Here is a 19,917-nt window from a genome sequence, read left to right on the forward strand (position 1 = left end):
GTTTGCAGGCTTTGATTTTTAAACAGGTACGTGGTTACAGTACGTAGTCTGTTGTAAGATGGTGGTTGACCTCAAATCAGTCATTATAACAATAAAACTAAGTATATTATGTTTTGTTTAAATGTATAATTACTTGTTAGTGTATTTGACATGAATGTTTTTTAAAGAGATATAAAAAGAATGAATGGTATTTGTAATTATTATGTACTTATATACAAATATCAATTTATGAGTATTTATATTACACAATGATTAATCCATTGAAAATATTTGCACATGCATGCAATGCATGTATATATGCAGGACACATACATACAGACACACACACAGGCACGCACGCACACACACACTCACACGCACACACAGTACACTAGTAGATATAACTGTACACCAACATTAGCAGTGCTTCACATTTGGTGTTGTGCATTTGTACATAAGTAAAAGAGACTTCATCTGTCACCTTCTTGCTCTCGTTTTTCACGGAGAGGAGAGGGATGAAGAAAGAACATAAGAGAGTGAGAAAGGATCGAGTAAAGATATAAAGCAAGAAGCGTTGCTGAGCACAGTTCAGCAGCACTGACTCCTCCCTCTACCCCTCCCCTCTGTTCCTCTTTCTTTACCTCTCTCTCTCTCTCTCTTTTCCTATCTCTCGCTCTCTTCTTCCATCTCTCCTATCAGAGTCAGTTTGATCTAGTATCTTTTAATTTCTTGTGCGTGTGGTAACCTGCTCGTACATACAGGCAGGCTAACATACTATCACATGCCTTGAGCGTCCATCTCGCCCACACTATCACAGGCTGACACCCTGGATTTTCAGGATCATTAGCCCATGAGGTAGGAGAGAGGGAGACTACTCCACTTTGTAATCATTTTGCTCAGATTACAGCCTTTTTCTGCATGCTGCAATGGTACATCTTTTTCGGTCACACAGCAAAAGCAGGGTGAATTTAAGTGTCTTTAAGTCTTTTTGTGTGCTCTGTTCCTGTGGCAGCTGTGTGCTAAATTGTATCGGAGCTGTGGTGCTTACTTGGTGTAAAGGTTGAGATATTAGATTGCTCTCAAAGAATATATACTATGTGTGTGTGTGTGTGTGTGTGTGTGTGCATGAGTGTGTGCGTGTGTGTGCGTGTGTGTGTGTGAATGTGAGTGTGTGCGTGTGTGTGTGTGCATGTGCACGTGCGGGTGTGTCTGAGTGTTTGAGCGTGTGTGCATGAGTGTGTGCGTGTATGTGCGTGTGTGTGAATGTGAGTGTGCGCGTGTGTGTGTGTGGGCATGTGTGTGCGTGTGCATGTGCACGTGTGGGTGTGTCTGAGTGTTTGAGTGTGTGTATGTGTATTTGTGTATGTGTGTATGAGTATGTGTGTTTGTGTGTGTGTGTATGTGTTTCTGCGTGGCTGGGTGGGTTTCAGCTATTTCCATGTGTCGTGTCCTATGGTCAGCAGATGTTTTAGTGTGACACCATCTCTACAATTAATTTAACATCACTAGCATATCATACACCAGCGATGCACTTTATCAAAATTTAATAAACAATTTTATATTATTAATATATATATATATCATCAATAAAAAAATAATAAATATACAAACTCTGCAGCAGTTTTTTTCCTGCATAAAAATGACTGCCATATCTACCTCTCCATGGAGTCAATTTTCTTCATGTTGTGGTGCCTTATTAATATTGATTTGCAGTTCCAAATGACTGATTCTGTCCACTAGTTCTGTCCAGCAAATAATTTTGTTTTAAATTAAAACCTGTATACAGTATATTTACGAAATACTTAATTTGCTGATTATTACATATTAGACATTCTTTACTTAATAAAGTAAAGTACTAGTATGATTTACATGTTTTGAAATGATGGCAGTATATTTTGACAAATTTAAAATATTCTCCTTGTATCTCTGGCATTATCTTTAAAATTGAAAATATAATTTTTTTTGAGTTGTTTGAATGCGAATAATGAATAGTATGAGCGCACTAAATATGAAATCTTTGTGGAAAACAGAACATACATGTGTGTACATGTGATCAAGATGTATACGTGAAGTATCACTGTAAGGTCTACTGAACGCAGTTGTATGAGAACTCCGCGCTCAGTCAGAATGGGAATGCGAAGAGGTAAACCGCAGGTCTCTGCGTGGCTGGAAAGTCAGCAGCTGCACGGGGTGGCATTGCTCGAGACCAATAAAATGTCACACGCGGAGATTTACACCACTAAGCAAAACAACTTCTGGGCAAGTCCAGGGGAGTGGCTGCCTGCCAGCACAGCCACTCCCCCCTCTCCCTGTATGGTCCAGACTGGTGGGTCACATACAGACACAGTCACACAAAGACACAGTCTGACACACCCACTCACTGTCCTTATCACATAGTCACCTGAATGCATGGCAGGACACAGGTTCCGGAACAGTGTTCCAGGACGCAGCTGTCCTCCCAGCGGCACCCTGGATGGGAACGAATGATTTATGAGGCGTGAGACTATGAGACTGCTGGGTACTGTTTCCCCTCAATCGTATTTTTTTATTACCATCATCTCCATATGGTCGAGGCTGGATTTGATGTTCTCTTGCTCTCGGACGAGTCGTTTTGGTAGAGCGCAGGGATGCCACACCCTTGAGTCGGGCTCGTCTGAAACAGCGTAGTCCGTCCCAGCCATTCACGCCCCGATCTGGAAACTGCTCTGCTACTGATATAGTGCGAAAGCTTCCACAGTAATACCTTTCCTGTGACAAGCATCAAATGTGTGCTGTGTCTAAGCTACTCACACAACAGAGGGTCAGTCAGGACACCTGTCCACATCAAACTGCACGTCAATCATAACACATGCAATCGAGAGGAGCATACAAAGATTATCTGTTTGGCAGTCGTGTCTGACAATCGGATTAATTATGGTAAATCATCTTTGTCTTCTTTTTTAGGAATGATACCTAATCTACTGCTTCTGTTTTGGGCATGATGTGTCTTAATTTAAGCTGTGCTTGAGTGCAACTGGGAGAACATATTTTTTCCACTTAATCTTCAACTGGAGTTATCAGGGCTTGGTTTCAGGGCTTTGGTAGTTTATGAGATTAAATGTATTGGCTTCCTATAAAATTTAATTGATTGATATAAATTTCCTTGGCTGCATTTCCTCTTAGTTTGAGATGCACAAGGCAGCAAAACTATGCAGTTTCTTGCAGAAATGACACTACCGAATTCTGTTACATTTTAATTAAATGACCTACAAAAAATATGCAATAAAGGGAAATTAATTTTAGCAGTTTTAATTTTAGCAATATGAACAAACTTTAAATTACTGTGCAGTTATTACTGCTTAATAAATATTTTATATCCAAACTATGTTTCCTTAGAAATACACTGTAAAACTTTAGTCCAATGTTAACAAATATAAATAAATATATTTTTTTTGTATTTTAAAATCTTCAGTGCCTTTGCAAATGAGTTTTGATGCACAATGCACTGGACCACTATGGTGTGATGTGCACAATATAAAAAGAAAAATATGTAATGACAGATTTTACTGATTAAATGGAGACCAGGGTTTCTAGAATGAAAAAACCCATACAACGTAACAAGGTTACTTAAACTCCCATCTCAACAGCATACATTTTGTAACCTTTTCATAATCTGGCTAACCTGGCTGCTTTGTTAATGCACATTCACACATTTAACACTCTTCATTAATATCCACTAACTATTAACTACGGATTTTTAATGATATGTAGTTCTTCATAAATTATTCAAAATGTATTGGCACCATTATGTATCCCAAGGAGGCATATGAGAATGTAAAATATGACTGATAGTATGAGAGTGTGAGCTCTGTCAGTGGGCCCCAGCAGGGTGGGAAGGCTTCAGTTAGCAGGAAGGCTTCAATGATGTTAGGCAGCCTAGAAGACAGACAGTGTAGGTGCAAGTTGTCGATGAGCACTGGTAAAATGTTCAGCGCTAAATCAAGTCTTACAGAGTATATATGGTCCCTATTGGACTCATATATACTCTGTTAGAGTTGAAGTAACACTGGACATTTTGCTTTGCAGTTCTGTGTTTTTCTTCCAATTCGTTTTGGTTAGGAATTGGATAGCGTTAGATGGTCCTGTGTCAGTGCTTAGAGGAAACTTCAGCCTCAAGTGAAACAGACATACAACACAATAGAGAGGATTTATTCAAATGAAGCACAAACTGAATGACTGCTGAAACCGTAAGTTGGCCAACACTGCTTCATTTAAAGCCTGACTAGTTGTTATTTATAATTAACAAAAAGGGCCGGTGACAGTTCCAAAACAGGAGTCCGCTGTCACATATATTAAACATAGTTCCAGAAACAAATGTTTGTCTTTCTTTCATACACAGTAATTCATTGTCATACACAAATTTAGTAATCAGTTTTTATTTGTTATATATTTGTTTAAAAAAAAAGTGTATGTAACAATATGTCCATATACTGGCAGGTATTAAAATATTAGTCATTTTCCAGCTTGAATTCATGTAGACACATCTCTGTACATACATACATAGTACAAGGGTCTCAGCCTCCGTAGTTACACATACTTAATGTGACTGTAAAGCAGCTTGCAACTTTATGACTACAGCAACATTACAACTCCAGAGGACGAGCAGATTCATTTTATGGCATTCACAATTATAAGCATCAGTTTTCATATTGTGCCAGTACTTTTTTCCAAAAGCAAAAAAAAGCTCTTGACTCCCAAGGACCAGAGAGGTGTGATTTAGATGCAGTGATGCTTATTTATTTGAGCCTAAATCTACTGATGAGGAATTGCAACAGAGAGGGAAGCTAAATTAGTATACTGACATCCCTTGAGAGGAAAACTAGCCATTTGTTATCTTGTCAGTTTGTTGCTTCCCACACTGGAGTAATTTGCTCATCTAGACGTGTAGTGCTGTTGATACAGTAGGTTGTGCCACATCTTTCATTGAGCACAGTGTTCTCAGGCTGCACGTGTCAGAGGAAATAGCTCCAACTGAAAATGAAATTAAACACACTATTTGAAAGATAATCAGGTAAAACAGACATGTACAAATGCAGACTGAAAGGGAACTGCAAAAAGCCAGAGACGCTGATGCACTCCAGGACTGGAGTTCAAGTTCTCTCTCTCGTTTCTAATCTGCCCCTCTCAGTGCGGTCCCCTTCAGACAGCGATGAGAATGCCCCCCCTGTGCGTTCCCCTCGCAGCTATGGATCCAGAGACTCTATTCTGAGTGGCAGAGAAAGAGAAAGCTGGAAGAAGGAGGAGGAAGAGAGGTAAATAAAATCTAATTTCTGAGATGGAAAGACGTGCAGCTGTGCATGGGGCAAGATTCAAATTTCAGATCTTTTATATCTATTTTTTTAAAACTATTTTTTATTTTGTTAGATTCTAATTCATAAATGTGTACATGTTACGACCCCATGGGTCTAGGGGTGCATGGGGTATGTAACTAGATGTTAAGAATGCCGGGAGATGTTAATGCTGTATAAATGATGGTAACAACAATAAATCAAACACAGACAAAAGCAGCAACTCTGTGCATGAGTGTTTTACTATGTGAACAAAACAAAAGGTGCAACAAACTACTACAGGACATACAACAACCCAGACACACACTACCAGGGTCAAAGGACGCTGGATGTTGCCAAATGAACAGAAAAAAAAGCTAGCTAAACCAGAGTGTAATTTAATCTAGTGTATCAAGTACACAAACAAAAGGCCTATCTACTCTAACTAGCAGACTGAAAAAACAATTGGTTGGCAATCACCCCTAAGGACTAAGGTCGCAGGTTCGATTCCCGGGTAAGGACACTGCCGTTGTACCCTTGAGCAAGGTACTTAACCTGAATTGCTTCAGTATATATCCAGCTGTATAAATGGATACAATGTAAAATGCTATGTAAAAGTTGTGTAAGTCGCTCTGGATAAGAGCATCTGCTAAATGCCTGTAATGTAATGACTAGTGGATCTATACACAACATAGCCTACGGGCATATGTACAGGAGCCCCCAGTCTTACCTGTCCCAAGCCTTGGAAGTGTACACAAAAACAAGACAAGTTCAAATGAGTGATTAACATAGAGTCAAATACTAACACAACACAGAGCAAAAAGTCAGACATCCATCATGGCAAACAGTCAAGGTTTATATAGCAGAGTTGTCGAGTTCTGATTGGTTGATCCAGAATTGACACGGAGGGTGGGGATTGGTGAAGGTAGGACTTGGTGGATGGTGATTGACAGGCGGCGCAGCCAACAAAGATGATGGCAGGTGAAGGCAGGGAAGTCCACACAAAAGAAAACACATGGCACGTAACAGTACATGTGTGTGGGATAATGTTCTTTTTTTTTTGGTACTAAAATAATATGACAATAAGACAATCACACAATAGCCATGCAGTTAAAGTGGCACCCAGGGGACGCGTTGTCGTTGATGGATGAGCGATGTGGTTGGGCTGAGGGTTGGGCTGCGTTCTCTTCACCCCGCAGCTGTGCCCTCAAGCACAACGGCTCCGGCAGCAGAGGGCGCCCCAGTTTGAGACGCAAGCGGAACGTGAGCATGAGGTGCTCCACCCTCCTGGCCATTCTGGTCGGGGTGCTGCTCTACCTGGTCATGGGAGCCGTGGTGTTCCGGACCCTGGAGGCCCCCAGAGAGGAGGGAAAGCATAACCACCTGGAGAGCTACCTCCTAGCCTTCCTGGAGAACTACACCTGCATCAACCAGGAAACCCTGCAGATCCTCATACAGGTACTGCAGCTCATGCCCACCTGTAGTCACACACAAAAATTTTAAAAATAAGCCTTTTATTTACTTACCATGTGAAATAAAGATTATAATAAGAATTTAAATCTTTTTTCCTTTTTTAAAAAAAAGGGGTTTGTCTTATCTACCTTGTGTCTAGTCCAATAGCACTTTCCATAGGCCTCTGTTTCTTACCACAAGACTTTAGAAGTAAAAAGTCTTTACTGTAGATTTAGCTATCTAAAAGTCATCCATCATAGCTATGGAATATGGTTATAACTAGCTAATTTAATGAATCTGTAGCTTTGCATATGATGTAACATGCCTGAACTTAAGGTTAATTTCATCCTTGAAAAGAATATTACAGATAATTTACAGCATATTGTATTTTAAAAATTCTAACTTTACAAAAGCAAGAAGAATGAGAATATCAAGTCTGTTGTGCCCAAATTGACTTGAGCAGAAAATTGATTTGCAAAATAAGGAAAGAATGTGCAGATTTCAATTACTTCAGGATCTCAATACTCAAAACTCATTTTGCATTTTCAAATAACAATCCTCAAAGGTCCTCATGTATTGTTGGTTCTCATACAACCTGTACTGAAAGACAAAGTCCTTTTTTCAACTTTTATTACTGCAGTGTACTTGCATATCTGACATTAAACATGATTTTTCATATTCATTTCTTTCAATGTTTATAGTAGCATACTGTAGAGACAGGTGGCAGATACTGTGGTTCTTCATAGACCAAGCCTGTGACCTCTCCCTCTCTCCCTCTCCATCTCTTTCCATCATTCTTGCTCTCTCTATCCCTATTCAGGAAGTAACAGATGCAGTAGGAGCCGGTGTTGATCCCAACAGTAACGCCTCTACATTCTCCAGCCGGTGGGACCTAGCAAGCGCTTTCTTCTTCTCTGGCACCATCATCACAACCATTGGTGTGTCATCACTCATTGATCCTGGCTCTATTTGGCTGATCTGGGATTAGTTTATGCAGCCCTAAATCTAATCCTTACTATTATCTATAAAAAGTCATCCAGGGTTAGTGCTCAGAGGCATACTCTGCCCTCTGATCTACACTCTCAATGTTGCAATTCCTCTTTATCAAAATTGTCTCTCAGAATAACCTTGTTTTTCCAAATCCCATCATTATCTTTGTTTATTTGTTTCCGTGACAGTAAAACCATGTGCCCTCCCTCCCTAGGCTATGGGAACATCGCCCCTCAGACAGAAGGGGGTCAGCTGTTCTGCATCTTCTATGCCTTGGTTGGAATCCCCATGTTTGGAATTCTTCTGGCTGGGGTGGGTGACCACCTGGGGACTGGTCTGAGGAAGACCATTGCCAAGGTTGAGATGCTGTTCCTGGTGAGAGACACTATAGAAATGAATCATGCTGTTGTGTCTGTTTCAGCCTCTCACTGTCTTTCAGTGCGACATTGCGGGGCCCAGCCACATCCCACAAGGACACATGACCCATGAGGACAAGTTTTACACAGTTCAGTTCCAGGTTCTGTAGTGGGACACTGACTGCCCTGGGAACAAGTCAGTAGGATATCCCGACCCAACGGCCCCAAATATCCAGCTGTTGAAATAAAAAAAAATCCAGTTTTTTTACGCAGACCCCAAGATTGATGTACAGATGTATACAAGGAAAATGCATCATGTCTATTTGTTTGACCAACTCACGGACAAACTCTCCACCTCTCTCTCCTTCTTCCTCCTTCCAACACCTTCCCTATTCATCTGTTGCTTTCTCAGAAATGGAAGGTCAGTCCCACCATTGTCCGTGTCATCTCGGCTGTCTTCTCCATCCTGCTGGGCTGCCTGCTCTTCCTGGCCGTACCAACCCTGGTGTTTCAGGAAGTGGAGGACTGGTCCCTGCTGGAGTCGGCCTACTTTGTGGTGATCACACTCACCACCGTGGGCTTTGGCGACTATGTTGCAGGTACCATTCCTGACAACGAGGAACAGTCCTGTGGTTAAGACTTTTTCTACACCAGTGCGGTGAATGAAGGTGTTCTTGAGTGCCTACCAGACTGACAACACGCAACCACAGCAGCTTCTGTTTTGAGGATTCACACTGTCATAGATTTCATACACTGTGCAGCTACAGATATTACTATAGGTCAGTCAGACGGTTGAAACAGTATTCTTAACATTGAAAGTACTGTTTCTGTTAAAGTACAGTGCCGGAAACTTCTGATGGTAACCCAATCCTCCTGTCATTAAGAAGAACTAAACAGGGAAGGAACATAAGAGTGAATCTCTGTGGTAAAACCACCTCCTGAAACACATAGGTCTCAGTCTTGACAATGCAGACTTGAAGCACAATCATACAATAGGCCATATGCTTTTAGTAATTGGCTTATCATTTATTTGAAAATTCAGAATTTTATGGAGGGGAAATACTATTTTCTTGTTTGGAATGTAACCATGGCATCCACATTGCGGTTTAATTCCCTTTGTGTGAAACTGACGGTACACAGCTTTGAAATAAACACCATAGAAATGAATCAAAGGAATACGCTCAAGTCTTGTCAAAAGCTGGACTATGAAAATAGTTCATACAGTCAATGGGAATCATTCATTCCTCTCTTTCTCAGGTGATGGAGATGTCACTGGTAAGGACCACTGGTACAAGCCTCTGGTGTGGTTCTGGATCCTGTTGGGTCTGGCCTATTTTGCTTCCATCCTCACCATGATTGGGAACTGGCTCCGTGTGCTGTCCAAGAAGACCCGGGCCGAGGTGTGTCACAGACAGGCCCTGTCGGAGCATGTACAGTAGGGGGCGGTATCAAATACAACCAAAAACATTTCATGTTTCATAACAAAAAATGCAGGCAAAAAAAACCTTCATCTTGACATAATTTATTCAAATTAAGTAAAGACCTGAATATCGCTTTGTCTCTTCTCATCCCATCCCTTTCTATCCTTCCGAACTTTCCACTTCTGTCTCATCCTTTCATCTGCTTTACTGCTCCATTCTTCTCTCTTCTGTACTGTCCTTCCCTTCTCTCTTTTTCACATTCTATAACCACTCATCCTTGCTTCTTTCATTCACTTTCCCTCACAGCTTTTATTCAAATTTCTCTCTGTTTCACTCACAGGGTTTCATCTCTCTGTCCTATTATCTCTGTCTCACTCTCTCTATCATGTGTTGTTTGTTTTCATGTGACCTGTAATAATGATGATTTGTATAGCATCTTTCATGCAAGTTATTGTAGCCCAAAGTACTTCACAGACAGAAAGAGTTACAAAGGTGATACAGTAAGAAACACAACTAATGAAACAGTAAAATAAAAAGGAAAGTATGTAGTAAGATAAAATAAGCAGGACCTCAGCCCCAATGAATTAAAAACCAGCTAGTGTAAAAATTTGTTCCACAGTCTAGGAGCATAAAAGCACAATGGAGTTTCACCTGCTTTCAATGAACTTTTGGAGTGCAGAGAAATTACGTATCTGTAGATCGGAAGGCACGTTTGGCTGATATTTTTCCGTAAGTTCAGTAATGTATTTTGGTGCCAAGCCATTTAAGGCATTATAAACAAGTAAATAGTTTTAAAATCAATTATGAAGCAAAGAGGCAGCCAGCATAAAGATGCAGGTACTAGGGTAATATGAGCTTGGCTTCCCTGTTTTGCTCAATAGTCTTTCAGTGGCATTTTCAGCCAACTGTAATCTTTCTGTAATGTGCTTTGGAAGACCAAAAAAAGTTTTCCGTAATCTTGTCAACTTGAGACATTCATTTTTAAACATCAGACATATAATGTTTCTTACGGTATATAGTGCTCAAAGGTCAAGTCTAAATCTATGATTACTCCTTGGTTTCTCAACTCTGCTTCAACTTGTAATTCCAAGGATCCTGACCTTGATCTTACATTTTTGATCTTTTGATCCAATAATTAAGACTACTGTCTTTATTTTGGTTAAATTGGAGGAAATAGACATAAACATTTATAGGATCAATAGACATTCTACGATGCGACTGATTGCACTGTTATCATGCAGTAGTAATGAGATGTAGTGAGCTCCATAATGCTGAGGCAAAGACATATATTTACATGGTGAAATCAAAGTGTATAAAAATACCCTTAAATGAAAGCTGAGAAGGTGCACTTTAACCGCATGTGAACTGTTTGATTATAAATCAAAAATTGTGGAGTACAGAGCTCAGACATTATGCAGCTTGCTGAATATAATAGTTATATTATATAGCTATGGAATATAACCAGGGTTGGGGAGTAACAGAATACATGTAACAGCATTATGTAGTTAAAATACAAAATATGAGTAACTGCATTCCATTACAGGTACCATATAAATTGAGGGTAATCAGAATACAGTTAATTTTATAAAATAAGTAGATCACTGAAGGAATTCCTTTGAATTTTGTTGTTTACTCTTATTTTTTCATTCTATGTTCATTCTGTTGTAAAACCTTAGCTATCCAATGATACTCTGGGATTTTATCTCCCATATTGCTAGCGTAACCATCAAGCATGCAGATCAAGCGAAATCAGACTGTTCTATTTCCTTATTAGCTTCGTTTTAAGTTGCATATGGGAATTCGATTTCATCCAATCTCAAGACTGCAAAAGATCATAATGGCATCTTTAATGGTCAATCAGGGCAAAGATGCTCTTTTGCGATCAAATTTGCATATGGTGGCTACTTAAGCAACATCCCAGCCCATAATCTTTCTTCTCAAATTTTCAGTGTACGGTTAGCAACCTAGCTGGAGGCTGTTCATTCCACGCCAAAGTCACCGTCTGTGAGTAGAAACGCATCACTACAAGAAAGGACCTCTTTCTGATGCAAGGCCCTTGCAGAAAGATGGCATATTTATTGTTTTCTTTTTCCGATGAAGCAGTGCGAAGGGTGTGGCGCAGCCATGGAGGATACGGATCGTCACACTGCCGCCATTATGTGCCTCAGAGAGGATCACACTCTCCGAGCCTTAACTAAGGTTACATGTACCCCCTGCGCTGCCCCGGGTGCACAGGAGTCGCTGTGATGGGCAGGGGTGCACCGCAAAGAGCAGACTTCCCAGAGCCCTATGCCTTGCATTCTCAGGAGGGCAGGCCCAACCCCTGCAGAGGCAGGGCTCCGGCTGACATGATCCCTCTGGAAGAGGCTCTCCTGGCACTTGCTGATAGCTTTGCTGACGAGGGTGAAGGCCTGTTGCTCCACGGTAGCCACCGTGCATAAGTCATATGCTTCCAGAAGATTACTTGCAACCTTTCGGTTCTGTTGCTACCCCAGTAACGTTAGGTGAGGTAGAGCATCACCCCTCTCCTGTGTGCCCATCTGTGCAGCTCTACGTGCAGCTTTCCTAGGACAAGCCCTTGTCCACATAGGTGCCAGTTGTTTCTTATGTGCCTTTCACAAGGAAGGGGTTCCTGCAGCTGGCGGACTCTTTAGCCACTCACCTCCTCGCCCCCGCAGCAAGGTGGAGCACCAGGAAGCCCAATTTGCCCGCTTGCTATATGGATATCCAAGGGGAGAGTGCCTGTAGGGACTAATGGCAGCAGCGATCGCTGTTGTCCCGGTGGGATTGTTACGCATGAGACCAGCACAACTCTGGCTCTGGCAAATTAAAATTAAACCCCACGAGAGACTGTGTGAAGCTGTTACGCATTCCGCAGTCATTTGGAAAAGCTCATTCGCACTGGCGAAATGTTCAGATGCGCAGTGTCGGTTTGCCGATGGGCGGCATCTCCTCTTACATTCCTGTGTACACAGACGCCTCCACCAAGGGGTGGGGTGCGGTCTGCAATGGCATGACAGCAAACGGGTAGTAGGACCCTCCTCTCCCTCAGATCAATGTGCTGGAGATCATGGCAGTGTGGCTTGCATTACAATGTTTTGCACCCTATCCTTGGGGCAAACACGTTCCAATCAGGAGCAACAACAATGCAACAGTTGATTATATAAACCATAAATAGTGGTTCTACAGTTGCTAACCACCCCGCGATGAAACGCTTTTTTTAGGGTGTCCGGCGCCTGAAACTTGTTGCCCCACCCCCATGTTCCGCAGTGGGACATAGCGGTGGTATTGAAAGCTTTGTGAAACCCTCCTTTTTGCTTACCATGCTGCTTTCCGCTAAGCGAGTAAGTGATTTGTGCACCTATATCAATATAAAGTATTTGCGCAGCATAATAGTAAAGCTCTAAATTAGGGAGATTTAAGCATCCCTCTTCTCTAGAATAATTACATGATGTGTTTCTTTAGTTCAGATGAAAAAGGTAAGAATTTACCTCTTCAAAAAAGGATTTATGTGGGGTAATCTTATTGTTTGGAATGTGTATAAAGATTTTGGTATCCTCATCATCTTAAAAAGGTGATGTGGTTACCAAATTGTAATCTACCCATTAAATTAATTTTCAAATCTGACCGCATATCAAGATTTGATTTAAGGTCTTTAACTAAAGAAAGAAAATTATGTTTAAATAGCTGTGGTTTGTCTGCACTAGTTATTTAATACTCTTCATTTGCCACTTAAATCTTTGAAGTCTCTCTGGGACCATGTTTTCATCAACTGCCATAATTTCAATTTTTGCTATTCATTTTATAGCCTGAGAACTTAGAAAAGTCTATAATTATTTCAATTTATCTTGGAATCTTGTTTATCTTATTTAAATATAAACAGAAGTCTTCTGTTTGTTGTATTTTTGGAGCCAAAGGCACAATTACTAATGCAGACAGGGAGGGTGATAAGAGAAATCATCCCACACCCCTGCTTAATGAGAAAGGTTTTGAGAGAATTCTGTTTATTCATACATTTCAAGCACTTTTAAGCAGATATAAGGCCACTCAAGTCTATGAAATGACTTTTCATCATCTGCAGCCATTAACGTTTTTTTTTTTCATACTGTATTAACGATGAACATATTCTAACAATGTTTTTTTTAAATTCCTGTTTGATTGCAGCAGTGAATAATTTTTGGTAAAATATTTTTTACTCTATTATTTATGGTTTTTGTAATAATTTTTTAATCAATGTTAAATAAACTAATAGGTCAAAAATCATAAGGTGTAGCATCAGACAGATCTTATAAAACACGAACAGATACAACCCCAGCATCTGCACTCAGTTTAAGGTCAATTACAACCTCAACCTTTACCTTAATAATGGACATATACTTTTAATGTTCTTGTTTAAATGTTTTAACTGCTCTTATTGCAGTGTCGTGTACTACTGAATCTTCATAGATGAATCTGTGACCCCCCCATTCTCTCTCTCTCTCTCTCTCTTTCTCTCAGATGGAAGAGCTAAGGGCACACGCCACGGACTGGACACAGAACATCCAGAATATGTCCGTTGACTTCCGCATTCCCAACATTGACGACCCTTTCTACCAGCGTCGGCGGAGACGGCACCACCGAGGGCCCCGGAGTCACGGTCCCCACAGTCACAGCCACGGCAAGAGGGAAGGAGGCACAGGGAAGGAAGGCGGGGCCATGGAGAACGGGCGCCTGCCCAATGACCAATCCGAATCCTCCTCATATTCTTACTCCTCAGATGAGTCTTATTCGGAATCTGGCTCCGGGGTGACGGAGACAGAGCGGGTGGGGGAGGGAGGGCAGGATCCACAGTCTCTACCTGAAGCAATTAGTTCCCAACCCCTGGATTATTTTGGAGAGAATCTGGCCTACATCGACGATTCTTCAGATGCACTAAGTGGAAGGTTCAAAACCGATCCCGCCCAAAATTCGATCCTACAACGCAAGGCCAAGAGAAGGCGTCATAGAAGACCTCTCATCCAAAAGAACCTCAAAACCCCACCAGCCAATGGCAACCTGGAGAGGAAAGAGCCAAACGGTGACCTTCAGCCCCCACCAGATCCTCCACCCCCTCCTCCAGAGCCCCCACAGTGAGGCAAAATTGTTCATGGGAACTACGATGCAAAGGATGTCAATAGGATTTTGCCTGCCACCCAATAAGGTCTTCTGTTTGTGTTAGAGTGAGGGTTAGAGTGAGAGTGAGAGACTGAGAGAGTGTGAGAGAGAGTGTGTGTGTATGATTGCTTTTGTGTGAGTGTGTGTGTGTGTGTTTGGGTGGGTGGGAACGTTTGGGTGTGTATGTAAGAGAAAGAAAGATTCTCTGGCCTTCAAGGTGCCTCATTGCCTCAGAAACCCCACACAGTAGTACTTTATCAGTGTCGTCTCCTGGGCTATACAGAAGTGCTGAACTCAGTGATTCTTAACCACATTTATCAATGTGGGCTGCATGTGCGACTTGAATGTGTCATCACCTCCGGCCCTCTCACCCCCCCCCCCCCCCCCCCCCCCACATACGCACACATATTTGTATTGCACATTCATAATAATAGTCTGTGGCCTTCCCCTTGAATGTGACACAAAACAAATGTTGACTGTTGAAAAAAATGGTTGCTTCTCTCCTTTCTACAAGACTATCCTGTGTTAGGTTACCCCATCCATCGCATCCCACCCCCTTACATCTGCATGCCTAATGAAATTGACTGTTCTTTAACTCTTTTATCTCAGCTTTAACTTCAGTTTACCTTATTATGAGCTTGTGAAAAGCATTACATCTCAGGATTCAAAAGAGTGCTATAAAAAGGCTGGAATTGTAAACTAAGCATAATTTTACTTCATTGCAAGTCACTGTACACAATTACAACTCCAGATCGGGTGTATTATTCATTGATAGCTTTATTATAAGTAACACTCCTCTGGGAAGTAATGGAATTTGGAATCTCAGTTTGGAATTTTTCAGTTGAGAACATGCTCAGCTTAGTTCAACAGAAGCACATGGTCCTGTCAGTCATTAAGTTAAAAAATGCTTATGAAAATAAAAGCATGAAGTATGCAGTGAAAAGCAGAGAACACATAATTTACACAGCAGTTGTTAAAGCATGTGTGACCTTTACGAAATCATGGTTTTGAGAAGTGGGAAATTTTCTGTCATGTTACCTAATGATGTCAAATGTTGTTACATGTTGTCACTGTATGTCTGTTGGTATCTACAGTGAATCAGGCAGGAAGGGTATACACTGTACTTTATTTATAAATCAGGATGTGTCAACAAGAAAGTGCCCGTGTCAGGGAGGTGACCAAACCTTCTCAGGGGTCATGGAATGCAACGCATGGATTATTATTTTTTCTTCCCCTTCGAGAGTTTTTGGATCCACATAAATAGTTCCCAGTCCAAAACTGAGATGCCCTGGATCATGTCCCAACAGGATCCAGCGCAAATCTAGCACTGGGTATATTGTCAGTTACGCTCAGTATGTTCATATGTTAATATTCCTGCCAGGGATCAACTTCATGAAGGTAACCTAAATACAAATTCATAACTGATAAATTATATTGTAAACATATTTAAAGATATGTCTGTGTCTGTATGTGTGTGCATACATGTGCACGTGTGTATGTATTTATCAGATTCATTCAACAACAAGCGAAGTGTGTGTTAGCATACAGCAATGCATTATTATTAAGGGCTTATTGAATAGAAAATATCTTGCCTTTGCCATATCTGTTGGTGGTCTGCATCTAAAATACCTAAATATAAAATACAGTGTATGTGCGTGTGTGCACATGCCTGTGTGTCTTTGTGTGTGTGTGTGTGTGTGAGAGAGAGAGAGAGCGCGAGCGCAGACACATCTCTCTGTATGTATGCTTGCATGTGTGTGTGTGTTTGCACATTGTGTGTGCATGGCATACTCTTGCTTTGATATTTTCAAAGAATACATTGGAATGAAGTAATTATGATTCACCGAATCATGACCAGCACATTACCACTCTGGACTGGAGATGTGACTAACGTCCTGGAACAATTATTTGTCCTCTGCAGTGCAATCAGCTTTCAATGAAAGAAGAGGCAGAGGCTGATAAAATATAGTTGTAATCAATATTGAAAACAAATTCTCTGTGGCACCAAAGAAGTTTGTTTTAAAATGCATATTTACACACACACACAGAGAGAGAGAGAGAGAGAGAGAGAGATTATATAATGCTGCAACACATTGCAGTTCCATATCTGAACATTATTACTTGACTGAACTCCTTGTTTCTGCTGGGAGTCATAGCTACGTATAGCTGAAAGAGTGAGTCTAAGCAAGAAACTTGAAACAATTCATGCGGAAAAGGTGACCCACTCACTTGGGTATGTTCTCGTTTTGACTTTTAGTCTCATCACAGTCTCATGTTTACATACAGTATCATTTATTGCTGTGTAGCTCCTTCCAAGACATGAAAACAGCAGATAAGCAGGGTGTCAGATGGAGTGCTAATGTAAAGGCACGTCTCCCTATTATTCCGATCAGTGGGAAATGCCTTACGAGCTCAACTGGGCTCCACAGTGTGGGCAACCTGAGTTAGAAGAAACTTCTCATCTTATTACCACCATGTATGCATCACTATTTGCCCCAGAAAAAAAAAAAAAAATTCCTCAAATTGACTGCAATGGCAGAAAGGTAAGATAAATCAGTGAAGCACAGAAAATACACATGCAAAACATGGGGTCAGCTGCCCGGCTGTTAAACAAGCGCAAGGAATCTAAAATCTCTCCTTATTCTTTGCTGTTTCATGAATTTCGAAGAATGATTAATGAATTTATACTGAGAGGAATGACTTGTCCATTTATTTGCAAACTCTTTTTAAAAAATTTGTATTGCCCTTGTGCGGTAGATTCATTAGAGAAGGTTATAAGTAAAGCAGCAACTGATAGCTATTTCTATGGGATAAGGTTATGTGGTCCAACTATTTAAAAAACATCCTTTCTAATTCAAAAAAGTACATATATATATGTGAGATTTTCGAATGTACAATATGGCTTTGAATTGAGTGTGGTTTCTCAGACCTCTGTGGCACAAAATATTGTAAAATGATTATTGTCATACAAGCAACAAACCACATCTCCTACTTAACATTTACTTCTACTCAAACAATCACAGAAATATACACACAACTTCATTCAAAAATAAGAACCTCCTAGTTACAGTACTCATTTACAATGTATTTTGGCCCAGTTTCTTTCCTGATTTGACCTCAGGGAGGTGCTGTTGCTCTTCTATCAAACAACGTGCGCTGCAGAGTCATTTTGCATTATCATTGGCTAGACACTCTCCAGGAGACAGTGCCTCAGAGTGGCCCTCAGTCTGGAATTTAATGTAGTTGGCTGCACATCCTGCTGTCGCTCCCTCCTCAACACTGTGAGATTCCCCAAGCGCTAACAGCACCAAACATGTTCATCTTTCCTGTGTATTAAATGCATTTCTTCAGAGAGAACTAGTCAAGTTGCACAGGAGGCTCAATTAATGTTTGTCATTATGTTATGGCTGAAACCGTTATTATAATGGCTGAAATTGGGGAAACAGCTTCAGTTAAAGAAGTATGAGAACCTCGCAGGGAAAGGACATAAAAGGAGGTGGATGGGTGGAAATTGGAATTTATACATTTGATGTGTCTGGTATCATGATTAATTTATGTAATCAGAATAACATTGTTCAGTGGTGATGTGCAAAGGTTTGATTCAGGCTGTGTTGTGGACCATCAACAATGCAGGAGCCAGGTTCTTATTTGGTTTTTACTGTTTTGTCAGAATCTTGCTTTGCTTTCTATGTCAAGCTGTGCTTTTTAAGTCTGACATGGCATGCAATGTTAACATCTCTAATATAGTGCAAATTCACAGCCAACATTTTTAGTGATTCTGATATATTTGCTTTACCACTGAAAACATTTTCTCAGTTAGAATGAAAGGGAATCCTAACGCACTCACTAAGTCACAGCACCCATGGGCACACCACACCAATTACACCATCAGGATTGGAGGCGTGTCTTCGTGCCGCTCAGCTGACCCTGGCAAAATGACTACATTAACCACAAATGCCTGTTTCTTTTATCTAAATGTCTTTATACTCAGTCATCACTTTATTCTAGCCTGCCCAGTGTCTGCCAGGAGTGGATGGCCTATGAGTCAGGACCTCTATGGTCAGGACCCACCCATGGTTTCTTCCTGTTTCATTCAAGGAGTGTTTCCATGCTGCTGTCACCCTGGGCTTGCTCTTGAGAGGCTGTACCTTGGGATGTCTGAAAGATACTTTGAGACAATGGTACTTTGTGAAAAGCACTACAAAAATAAAACTGAAATGAAAAATTGAGCAAGAACTCACTTTAATGATATTTATTAAAGATATTCTTGAGAGTCTTATTCTCCCCTCACAAACTGATTGAGCATGTCAATATATTAAACCTAATTATCTTTCCAATTTTGGGATAAAACATATCTTGTCCTGCAAAATGTAAAATATTTCTGAAGATTAACAATGTTGTAATACATCAGCATCTGATTCAATGCTTTATTTCTGATAAATTCAATAAAGTCATTGTTTTTTCAACATCCTTAAAAAAATATACCAGCTACATCACTACCTAATACACTACCCACAAACCACAAGCAACTGTGCCCTTGTTTGCTTAAGCAGGAAGCACAGTCCATCTTATGGACACAATTGTAGCTGAAGAATTGGTGAAACAAATGTTAGCTGTTGATTCCCAATGCAAAGTGAGTTGTGGATCACTGGACTAAGGTCCTATTCCTGTGCAACATATCATAAGGGCTTTAAAAGGAAATTGATCTCATTGATCACCATAATAAGAGAGTCTACAGCTTTTGCCACAGGGACTGATTGATGTGAGCATTCATCTCCCCCAAATATGGCCTTTGGTCTGCTCTAGAGTTTTCATCATGCCTTATTTTTATTAGGCTATAAATAATTCAGGCACCCTGCCCAGCATTAAACAGCCGATGCAATAAAAATGCAGTATGAGGAGCTGAGCATTGAGCCTGAACCAGCTTCATGAGAAAACAAATACAGTGGCACCAAAGTCCCGTTTAAAGAGTTTTTTTCAGGGTGGGAAATGTGATCCACGCAGTGCTCAAATTAGCCTGTCCATCCTGACAAATGTTGTGAAGAGGTGGGAGAAACAGCAAGAAAAATTCACAGTCTGGCACATCCTCATCATATTGGTGCCATGCTGTAATAGGATCAGCCAACCAGCCCATGAATTCATTTGTTTAGTTTTTTTGTACTGAATCTGCAACCGAATTAGACTACGATGACTCACTGCTAAAAGTATGCAGAAAGCGATGTACTGAAAATGTTCCAACTTGACATTTTTATGTCAAGAGTCCATACAAAAATATACAGT

The 19,917-nt window shown here is 40.7% G+C and overlaps 1 protein-coding gene across 1 annotated transcript; it reads left to right on the top strand.

The window, feature by feature from the left end:
- The first annotated feature begins 633 nt into the window (after positions 1-633).
- Positions 634-16,292, top strand: LOC118235860 (potassium channel subfamily K member 4-like). The gene is made up of 8 exons (XM_035433724.1): positions 634-834; positions 5,147-5,270; positions 6,485-6,743; positions 7,558-7,675; positions 7,942-8,102; positions 8,496-8,682; positions 9,341-9,483; positions 14,002-16,292. The coding sequence occupies exons 3-8, from the start codon at positions 6,555-6,557 to the stop codon at positions 14,614-14,616; spliced, it is 1,413 nt and encodes a 470-aa protein (XP_035289615.1). The 5' UTR covers positions 634-834; positions 5,147-5,270; positions 6,485-6,554; the 3' UTR covers positions 14,617-16,292.
- Positions 16,293-19,917: the final 3,625 nt, after the last annotated feature.

This window comes from Anguilla anguilla, chromosome 9 (genome assembly GCF_013347855.1).
Source record: "Anguilla anguilla isolate fAngAng1 chromosome 9, fAngAng1.pri, whole genome shotgun sequence".
NCBI lineage: Eukaryota > Metazoa > Chordata > Actinopteri > Anguilliformes > Anguillidae > Anguilla > Anguilla anguilla.